At 45.4% G+C, this 10,768-nt stretch overlaps 1 protein-coding gene across 1 annotated transcript in view; it reads right to left on the bottom strand.

The window, feature by feature from the left end:
* The window catches only part of robo2 (roundabout, axon guidance receptor, homolog 2 (Drosophila)), a 200,830-nt gene that overhangs the window by 76,187 nt on the left and 113,875 nt on the right, over positions 1-10,768 (bottom strand). Inside the window, exons 16-17 of the mRNA XM_048603017.1 lie at positions 9,930-10,075; positions 6,814-7,080 (exon numbers count right to left, since the gene is read on the bottom strand). Coding sequence (XP_048458974.1) covers positions 6,814-7,080; positions 9,930-10,075 — 413 coding nt within the window. The remainder of the gene's footprint in view (positions 1-6,813; positions 7,081-9,929; positions 10,076-10,768) is intronic.

Genomic DNA, 10,768 nt, shown 5'->3' on the forward strand with positions numbered 1-10,768 from the left:
GCCTTTCTGGAGTTGTTGCTTCTACCTGGAAGTTTGCATGCTGGGATGTAGCTCACCAGGGGGAGAGATTTGTCCTGTGACCTGTGCTCCAAATACAGGCACAGACCCTGTGGAAGGTTCTTCTGCTCCAATCAGAGGCTGTGTCTGCATTGCCTTTGCTGTTGATAGATTCACTCATGAGCCTGTCAGTCCCCAACACCCTCTGATTGGAAGAATAGTGAACTAATCAAACATTTGTCCTTTCATTTGACCTGAGGTTCGGATTCCTGCAGCAATGCTGCAATTTTTTTGGTGGGGGTTTACAGGACACTGTAAGAGAGAGGATGCCTACTGCGAGGGCAGGTGTGGTCAGGAGGCTAGGCATTGGTCAGCAGGTTGGGGGTAGAGGCTCTAAGTTGGGGAGTGGGTCAGGGGAAGTCAAGACCTTCTCCTTCATTAGTGCTAACCCTCTGAAGAGCTGCAGTCTCATGATGAATCGGACATCCTCCACCCAGCCACTGTGTGTGTGGTATGCCTGTGTGTGTGTGCCTGTGGGAGAGAGAGGGACATTGAGATGGGAAATGTATGAGGAGGCAGGAGTGAGAAGCGGAGAGTGTGAATTTGAAGGCCCGAGGGAAGGTTTAGTGTGTGCGGGAAGAAGGTCGTAATTATTTTTTAATAGAGTGCAGGGTATGGGCATCGCTGCTAGATAGCAAATATTGCTCATCCCTAATTACCCAGAGGGCAATTGAGAGTCAATGACATTGCTGCGGGTCACGTGCAGACCAGACCAGGTGAGGATGGTAGATTCCCTTCCCCAAAGATAATTAGTCAATGCTGCGGGTTTATCTGACAGTCCGCAATGACTTCACAGGCATCGGTAAATTCTGAATTCCAAATTTTCTTTTTAAATGGAATTCAAATCCTACCAACCTGCCATGGCAGGATTCGAAACCCAGGCCCTAGAACATTAGCTGAGTTTCTGGATTAATCGTCTTGTGATAATACCACTACGCCATTGCCTCCATCATCAGATGGAGGAGTTAGAGTGGGAGAGTGTTTGTGGGAGATAGAGAGTGAGAGAGGGAGAGTGTGGGAGAGAGGGAGTGAGAGAAGGAGAGTGTTTGTGGGAGAGAGAAAGTGAGAGTGGGAGAGTGTGTGCTGGAGAGAGGGAGTGAGAGAGGGTGAGTGTGGGAGAGAGAGAGTGAGAAAGGAAGAGTGTGGGAGAGAGGGAATGAGAGAGGGAGAGTGTTTGTGGGAGAGAGGCAGTGAAAGAGGGAGAGTGTGTACAGGAGAGAGGGAGTGAGAGTGGGAGGTTGTCAATGAAAAGGAAGAAGATGGTGGACGTACTGTATGTGAGAGGGAGAGTGCTTATGTGTGGGGGACAGGACAGAACAGGAAATGTGTCTGTGGGAGGGAGTGAGTAGAAGGGGAAGGTGTTTCTCTGGGACAGACAGAGCGAACACTGAAACGGTGTAAGCCAAGTTTTCCCCTATTCTATCAGCTAAACACCGATCCACAAAGCAAGCTGGGAGAGAAGGAAACGGAGGCTGGAAGGTAACTCGGGCCTTTCTCCAAGACTGACTCGGAGTCTTCAACACAGGAGGTGAAAATAAGGTTAGTGCTACTCAAATCCAACTCCCTCATGATCAGGACTTGGGTCCAAAAGAAAGTTTTAATCAGTTGGTTCCGCTGCTTGGCACTTTTTTAGTGCTCGCTTTTATTATTTACTCACTTAATTAAATTACTATTATTTATTTGTAATTTATTCTTTTTGAAATTCTTGTTCACCGTTCTTGTTTTTTTGATTTTGAAATTTGCTCATCATGCTCCTACCACTGACTCCCTGCAACTGAGTGAGAGAAAAATTGAAATGCAGCCCCCAAGGTTGGACAGGCCTCACTAGCCTATTCGTTGTGCGTGCTAATCACCCAAAATTCAAAACCCTACTCCAGCAGCATGACCTGTCTCTCACCTTCTTTTAATTCTGGCCAAAAAAAAAATGCTCTTTTGTTAAACTAGTTCAAAAAAAAGATTCTGAAGGTACCACTTTGCTGAAAGGGTGGGCCATGGGATTCTGTGAAAGGTTATCTTTGGGAGGTTCAGAGGGTGACATTGAATGACAGTGGGGAATGTTGGGCTCTCACTGGGCTTTCTCCAAACAGAGTGCTTCAAACATTTCAGAACGATATCTACTGAGATGTCCCACCTCCTGGATAACAACATGACGACTGCGCAAGGAATAGCTTGTCATACCTTTGACACGTACTCAACAGTTCACTGATGGACGACAGGGCAGAGGGTATGGTGTTAAGTGTTGAGGACAAACCTGAGAGACTTCTTTCAGAGCTGTTGTGGGAACTGGAAGTGCTGAAGTCCTCAGAATGGTTGTGAGGCATTCTGTTAGACAATCCCTCAGCCAATCGGTAGTCAGGGATGAAAAGCAGGGCTAAAGGTCAAAGGGTAAAAGTCACAGTGGCATCAGGTGTAGTAGCTCATGGCACAAGCACATGCAATGACATGCAGTTAATGCAGATGAAGCTGCGGTTTTCAGGGAAGAAAGAAAGAAAGACTCGCAAGGTTGAAAAGCAAAATCTCACCATCGGGGCCCTTTGCTTTCACATTCCATCAGGTTATCCCAAAGAATTCAGGGAGAAATCAAGCCGCTTTGTGAATCTCTTCTCATTGGGAGAATACTCCACTTTGATCACTGGCCTTGCACCAGAGTTCAAAAGAACTTAACACCGTAAGACGTAGGAACAGAAGTGGGCCATTCAGCCCATCGAGTCTGCTCCACCACTCAATGAGACCATGGCTGATCTAATCATCGTCGACTGCATTTTCCTGCCTTTTCCTCATTACCATTAATTCCATTCCTGATTGACATTCATCTCTCTCAGCCTTGAACATACTTAATTAGCCAGAGTTAACAGCCTTCTGCAGTAAAGAATTCTACAGAGAGAAGAAATTCCTCCTCATTTCTGTCTTAAATGGAAGACTTCTTATTCGGAGATTATGTGCTCTGATCCTAGATATTTGTTAACCTCATCAAGTCCCCCAAGAATCATGTGTGTTTCAATAAGTTCCCCCTCATATTCTTCTAAGTTCCACTCCTTGCAGTCTAATCTGTAATCCCCCCAAAACACAAGGTCATCCAAATCTCCACCTCCTGTCCCCTTACTCAGGACAAGTCTTGTTCACCACATCGCCCCTATACTCACTGATTTGTATTGGCAGCACCGTAATGTTAAAATTCTCAGCTTTGAGTTTAAATTGTCCTGCGGTGACACAATGGTGAAGAATGCCCTAGATGTGATTTACACTACCACAAACACACTACAGACAAAATTCCCCGAGGTTGTATTCATTGTGGCCAGCGACTTCAACCGAACCAACCTCAAGCAGTGATGCCAAAATACCACCAGCATATCTCCTGCCGCACCAGGAGACTGAACATCCTGGACCACGGCTACACAACCATCAAAGCGCCTACCGCTCCATCCCCCATCCATACTTCGGAACTGTAAACCTTGGATGAACCAGGAACTCCACTCCCTACTGAAGACCAGATGTGCAGCATTCAAATCAGGTGTCCCGAACCAATACAGAACATCTAGATATGACCTCCACAAAGCCATCAGGGAAGTCTACAGGCAGTACCAGACCAAGTTAGAGACCCAGACCGACCAAACAGATTCCCACCGTCTATGATGAGGCCTAAATGACTTGACAGGACACAAAATGAAACAGTGTAAGATGGCGGACAATGATGCATCCCTCCCTGACAGGCTCAATGCTTCCTATGCTCGGTTTTGAGCAGAATACCACCAGCGTGGCAATGCCTGCCCCCAACAGCCCCAGACACACCTGTTCCCTCTGTCACTGCTTCAGAAGTCAGATTGGTCTTCCTGGGAGTCAACCCAAGGAAAGCAACAGGTCTGAACGGTGTCCCCGGCCGAGCACTCAGATCCTGTGGGGATCAACTGGTGGAGGTATTCACCGACATCTTCAACCACTTCCTCCTACAAGGTGAAGCTTCTGTATGCTTCAAGAAGACCACCATCATCCCGTACCCAAGAAAACACATGCAGTGTGCATTAATGACCATAACTGAATTGTTCTGCCCTCCATAATCAGGAAGTGCTTCAAGAGGCTGATCATGGCCTAGATCAACAAGGATGCCATTTCCCTAGCCCTGCACTCATCCCTGGACCATCTGGACAATAAGGACATCTACATCAGACTCCTGCTCATCAACTACAGCTTCACCTTCAACACCATTATCCCCTCCAGACTGATCTCAAAACTCCAAGACCTTGGTCTCAACTCTGCCAAGGGGAAGCAATGGCCTAGTGGTATTATCGCTGGACTGTTAATCCAGAGACCCAAATAATGATCTGGGGACCTGGGTTTGAATCCCGCTACAGCAGATGGTGGGATTTGAATTCAATAAATATCTGGAATTAAAATCTAATGATGACCGTGAACCCATTGTCAATTGTCAGAAAAACCCATCTGGTTCACTATTGTCCTTTAGGGAAGGAAACTGCCATCCTTACCTGGGCTGGCCTACATGTGACTCCAGACCCACAGCAGTGTGGTTGACTCTGAACTGCCCTCTGGGCAATTAGAGATGGGCAATAAATGCTGATTGGTCAGCAATGCCCACATCCTATTAATGAATAAAGCTCTCTGCAACCTGATCCTCAGCTTTCTGACCCACAGACCACAATCAGTGAGGATAGGTAACTGCACCTCCTCCTCAATAACGCTCAACACTGGAGCCTCTCAAGGATATATCCTCAGCCCCCTACTGTACTTCCTATGTGTGTTGTAAAGGTCCGAATGAACACCATCTACAAGTTTGCTGAAGAGACCACCACAGTGGGACAGATGTGTAACAACAACAAGTCAAAAATACAGAAGGGAGACAGAGGGCTTGGTGACGTGGTGCAATGAAAATAATTTCGTCTCTCAATGTCAGCAAGACTAAAGAACTGATCTTCGACTTCAGAAAGAAAGGAGGAGAACACACCCCCATCTACATCAACGGAACTGAGGTTGAGAGAGTGAAGAGCATCAAGTAACTCGGAGTGACGATAACCAACGACCTGTCCTGGATTTCCCACGTAAATGCGACAGTCAAGAAGGTACAACAATGCCTCTTCTTCCTCAGGCAGCTCAGGAAATTTGACGTGTCCACAAGATCCCTCACCAACTTCTACAGATGCACCATTGAAAGCATTCTATCCGGGTGCATAATGGCCTGGAATGGCAACTGGTCGGCCCAGGACCGTGAGAAACTACAGAAGGTGGTGTGCACAGCCCAGACCATTATGGAAGCCAGCCTTCCATCCATGGACTCCATTTACAGGCTCGCTGCTGTGGAAAGGCTGCCAACATTATCAAAGACCCATTGCATCCCAGTAATGATCTCCTACAAACCCTCTGTCAGGCAGAAGATACAGAAACCTGAACACACGCACAAGCAGGTTCAGGAACAGCTTCTTTCTGGCCGTTATCAGACTGTTGAATGGACTCTAGCCTCAAATAATGTAACCTGCAATGTAACCTGTATGCCTCTAACTCTTTTGTGATCTGTACACCCTTTGCTTGCTGTGATCTGCCTGTACCGCTCGTAAACAAAGCTTTTCACTGTATTTCAGTACACAGAACAATAAAGTCAAAATCAAACCAAAATAATCAAATCAAGCCAATCCCTAGCACTATAGTCCTCCAGCCTTACCAAACTCCAAGACCTCTGCCATCTTCCAGTTATTCCTGAAGCACATCCTGATTTAAATCTATTCACTGTTGCTGTCCATCCCTTCAGCTGATTGGGCCCTCAACCAGGGAATTCCCTTCCATTTCCTTCAAAAAGATGTGCCACAACTTTATCTCTCTCTCTCTCGGGCCTCCAACATGTTGTTCATAACCTCTCTCTCTCTCTGGGCAGGTTTGTGATCATCAGAACAAACGTCTTCTAATTTGGTTTGATACCACATCTTGTTTGCTAATGCTCCTCAGAAATTAGGATATTGCACTATGTCAAAGGCACTATATAAATGTAAGTCATTGCTACTGTTCTTAGATAGAGATTGAAATTACAAACCTGCTTTAAAAATTTGATTCCCATCCTTAATTCTAATTTTATGTTTAATCATTATTTTATGATCAGGCTTGATGAATTAAATTGTATCAGGAGGTTGCACCAAGTACAAAATCAGCCTTTGGTGAAGTGTGATCTCAATTAATATATTAATTAATTAATACAAATTACATCGTGTAGAATACTGACCAGGGACTGGGCAGGTGGATGGAGGGATAGGTGGGAAAGGTGCAAGCTGGGATTGAGGGATATATGCAGACCGTGGGGAGTGTGGAACATGTGGAGAAGGTGGGGTTTGAGGGATATGGAGAAGAGGTGGGGACTGGAGAACATGGGAAGAAGGTGGGTTTGGGGGATATGGGGAGATGTGGTGACTGAGTGATACAGGGAGATGTTCCACAGATGGGATCGAGGGAGGGGGGGAGAAGGTGGGAATGTGGGATTGAGGGATATGGGGAGAAAGCGTTCAGGAGACAGGGAGAAATGTGGGTCAATTAATGAAAATTGAATCAGCAGACTGATATCCACATGAAGAAATGTTACCAAAACTGAGTTATAAATCCGAGTTGAATAGATTGTTTCACTGTTCCACATTCCAAACTAGGGTCCCGATAGTGACACTTCCTCATCAACCTACAGTTAGAGGCATTTAGCTTGTCTCTCAAGTAAACCAGCACATGTAGCCAGTGAACACTTATCCCAGATAGTACTATCCTCTCACTCACCGTTATTAAACTTGCTCTGGTCCGGTAGAGAGTACCCACAGCTGGTCAGATCTGGCTTTGGTTGGATGGAGGCCTTCCACTGAGGCTCGGGCAGGTCCACAGCTAGCTCTTGGATGCTACTGGAATGCAGGAGCTGAGTGGTGGCGTAGGGAGTGGTCTGTGTGACCTGGCCTGGGCTGTTGAAGCTGGTCTTGGTGGTGACATCAATGCTGCTGTAAATGGCACTGTCCGAGAGCATAGTACCTGACTTCTCCCCCTGACCTGCTGCTGGAGGGTGGGGGGTGGGATCAAGAGGCAAGAGAGAGAGAGGGCCAAAAGAAAGAGACAGAGAAATGTAAAGTGGGTCAATGATCTGTGAGAAATATTGTAAACAGTCACACTTTCAGCATGAAAAATAAATATGTCATCTTGATTGTGCTTCAGGACAGGTGTGTTTCATAAAATAACAGAGGTGTGACTATACATAGACACCACTATGTGGTCTGCATTTGGGATATGATGAATGTCCTTCACAATCCACTGAATAAATCCATCGTTTATATTGAAAAACAACACAGAGAACTCAGGAGTGGCACAAAAGGATTCTCATTAGCAGGCCGCAACTAAAACACTCATCAGGCAGCTGAAATTTCCACCCCACTGCACCCATGCCCGTCTCAATCTCCATCAGCTCTACAGTCTTCTGAGATCTCTGCATTCCTCCAACTCTGGTCTTATGTATATCCTAGACTGTAATTCTCCATCTTTGGTGGCTGTTCAAAGACCGTAAGAAACAGGAACTGGAATATGTCATTTAGTCTCTCGAGCCCTGCTCTGCTATTCAGTAGGATCTTGGCAGATCTGACCCTCTGTTTTTTGTGATAGTCAAAGAAAAAAACAGATCCTGAAAGATGGTTTGTTTGTATATTCCCAAGTCTGGCTCCATTGTCTTTCTGAGCTTGCGAAGTCATAGGTGAAACTTTCATCTCTTATGATAGGGCGGCACTGTGGTTAGCACTGCTGCCCTACAGTAGCAGGGACCCGGGTTCAATTCCAGCCTCAGGCAACTGTCTGTGTGGAGTTTGCACATTCTCCCTGTGTCTGCATGGGATTCCTTCAGGTGCTCTGGTTTCTTCCCACAGTCCAAAAACATGCAGGTTAGGGTGGATTGGCCATGCTAAATTGCCTGTAGTGTTCAGGGATGTGTAGATTAGGTGGGTTACAGAGGGATGGGTCTGGGTGGGATGCTCCAAGGGTCAGTGTGGACTTGTTGGGCCAAAGGGCCTGTTTCCACACTGTAGGGATTCCATGAATTTATCATTAGAGTGTGATTTAAAATAGGAGACATGTCTTTTGATAATAGGGTAATTTCAGTTTTTTTTTATTCCAAGGGGCCTCAAACTGTGATTAGGTGATATTAGCAGCCATTTAGGTTTAGTATTTGTCCTGTATTTGAAAGTATTTTAATTTATTCCATGCAATGTCTGAAGTATAACAATCAGTTTATGGAAGTTAAAATGTAATAGCCTATAATGGCACTATCTTACTGTGACGACGCTGTGGCTTTAAGAGGTACATTTTGTCCTTTTTTATAATGAGGAAAGGTCAGGAGAGAGGTGGCTTTAAGCACTCAGTTCAAAGCCAATAAAGTAAGCAGCTTGTGAGGCCTTTTTTTTTGAAAGCTAGAACAATAGAGTTAGCCTGAATGTGTGCGGTCGAGCTCCCACAGAACCAGGATTTTTAGTTTTAACTTTCTGCAGTTGATGGGCTCTTAAAGCTGGATGTGGGAGCTGTTATTCCTCTCTCTGCAACAGCTAAAAGCTGGGGTTCTCTTCCTGCTGCTAGAATTGTATGTGAGACAATCTGTTTTGCTGTGTTTTTGAGCTATTACAATATTGGAACAACTAATTAGTAGTAGTTAATATACATATATTATTTTGTTAAGCATTTCAATAGAGTAACAATTAAGTCAATTATTTTCTTTTATTTTGTCTATATTTTAACTGTAGTGTAAAAATAAACTGCGTTTTGCTAAAAGTTGAGTAGTTTGACCAATCAAATTGCATCTGGAATACCATGCCTTATAGTTACCTCTAAAATAAGAAACAGTTGGCGTCGAGACTAAATAAAAACCAAAAGAACTGCGAATGTTGTAAATCAGTTCTGAGGAAGGGTCATCGGACCCAAAACATTAACTCTGATTTCTCTTCACTGATGCTGCCAGTCCTGCTGAGCTTTTCCAGCAATTTCTGTTTTTATTAGGGTCTAGACTATCTTGTTAATATGTTTGGAGGGGGTTTGGTCTGTTCCATACCATTAGTCTGTGAAATATTTTAAGATAGTGGCGAATATATTTTCAGTATCTAAGCCTTCAGTTCTGAATTCAGTCCCTAAAACTCCCAAGCTATGTCAGTAAATCAGATGGGTTTTTAACCACAATTAACAATAATTACGTGCTCACAATTAAGATAGTCCACGATTCGCTGGGTAATGAACCTTATATTTAATACAAACCTGCCTTTGCATAACTTGTGACTCCTGATCTTCCCTAATCTATTGCAGCAAACTGCCAGGAATGTGTTTGTTTCTTTATTTTCTTGTGGGAGATGAGCATTGTTGGCAAGGCCAGTGTTTGTTGTCCATCCTTAATTGCCCCTTAGCTGAGCAGGCCATTTCAGAGGGCAGTTAAGCACTAATCTCTTTCGGAAACCATAGGATACAGGGACAGAATTAGACCATTCAACCCATCAAGTCTGCTGTACCATTTGATCATGGCTATGTTTCTCAGCCACATTCACCTGCCTTCTCCCCATGATCCTTGATGCCGTTACTAATCAAGAACCTATCTATCTCTGTCTTAAATACACTCAATGACTTGGCCTCCACAGCCCTCTGCGGCAATGAGTTCCACAGATTCACCAGGATATGCCTGAAGAAATTCCTCATCTCAGTTCTAAAGGGTTGTCCCTTCTCTCTGAGGTTGTGTCCCTCGGGTCCTAGTCTCTCCCACCGGTGGAGAGCAGTATTTTCCCGTTTTGAATCCCCAATTGGGAACCTCGGTCCTCCTGCCTCTGGAACCACTTGACAAAGATGGCAGCGATGGAGAAGCAGCACAGATCCTCATTGGAGTGACTCACCTGCCTGATTGAAGTTCCCCATGCCTCCGAGGTCTCCAATGTCAGAGGGACCATTGCTACCCCCATTTACAGGAAGGCTGGTGGTAGGCCAGGAGTCCGCTAACCATGGATAACCCGTCTCTCCTGGATTCAACAAGCCCGGTCTGCTGCAATGTGAGCAACACAACAGGAACAAAAACATCACCCTACAGTTTTAACATTTCCAGCCCCACCAGGAACCCATCCATTTACTTGAAACTAAAAGGCATTCCCTGTTTCTTTGTAAATTTCAGTAGTGTGGCCTTAAATTGAGAGTGCCGCACCTTCATGCCCCACTCAGGCTGCTATTTCAGACAGGGCCTAACACCAGAATGGCCCATCTCCCAGGCAGAGACAGAGTGGAATGGGCTACCTGGATCGATACTCTACACTTCTTCCCCGAAACCTTGATAAGAACATTAGGACCAGGAGCAGGTGTCGGACATTCAACCCCTTGAGCTTGCTCCATCATTGTAAAGGATCATGACTCTTCTCATCTCAGCCTCAACTCCACTTTCCTGCCCACTCCCCATAGCCCTTCAGCCCATGATTAATTAAAAATCTGTCTGTCTCTTCCTTAAATTTACTCAATACCCCAGCATCCACCACACTCTTCAAATCCTCTTGTTGGGGAGCATTCGTAAATGGAAGTCTCGAGTCAGTGATGAGTGAGATAGTGAGTGTGGACTGAGATAGTGAGTGAGGAGTGAGGTAGTGAGTGAGAAATGAGTCAGTGAGTGGGGAGTGGGGCAGTGAGTGGGGAGTGAGTGGGGCAGTGAGTGGGGAGTGGGGCAGTGAGTGGGGAGTGAGTGGGGCAGTGA

Source organism: Rhincodon typus, chromosome 11 (genome assembly GCF_021869965.1).
Source record: "Rhincodon typus isolate 14 chromosome 11, sRhiTyp1.1, whole genome shotgun sequence".
NCBI lineage: Eukaryota > Metazoa > Chordata > Chondrichthyes > Orectolobiformes > Rhincodontidae > Rhincodon > Rhincodon typus.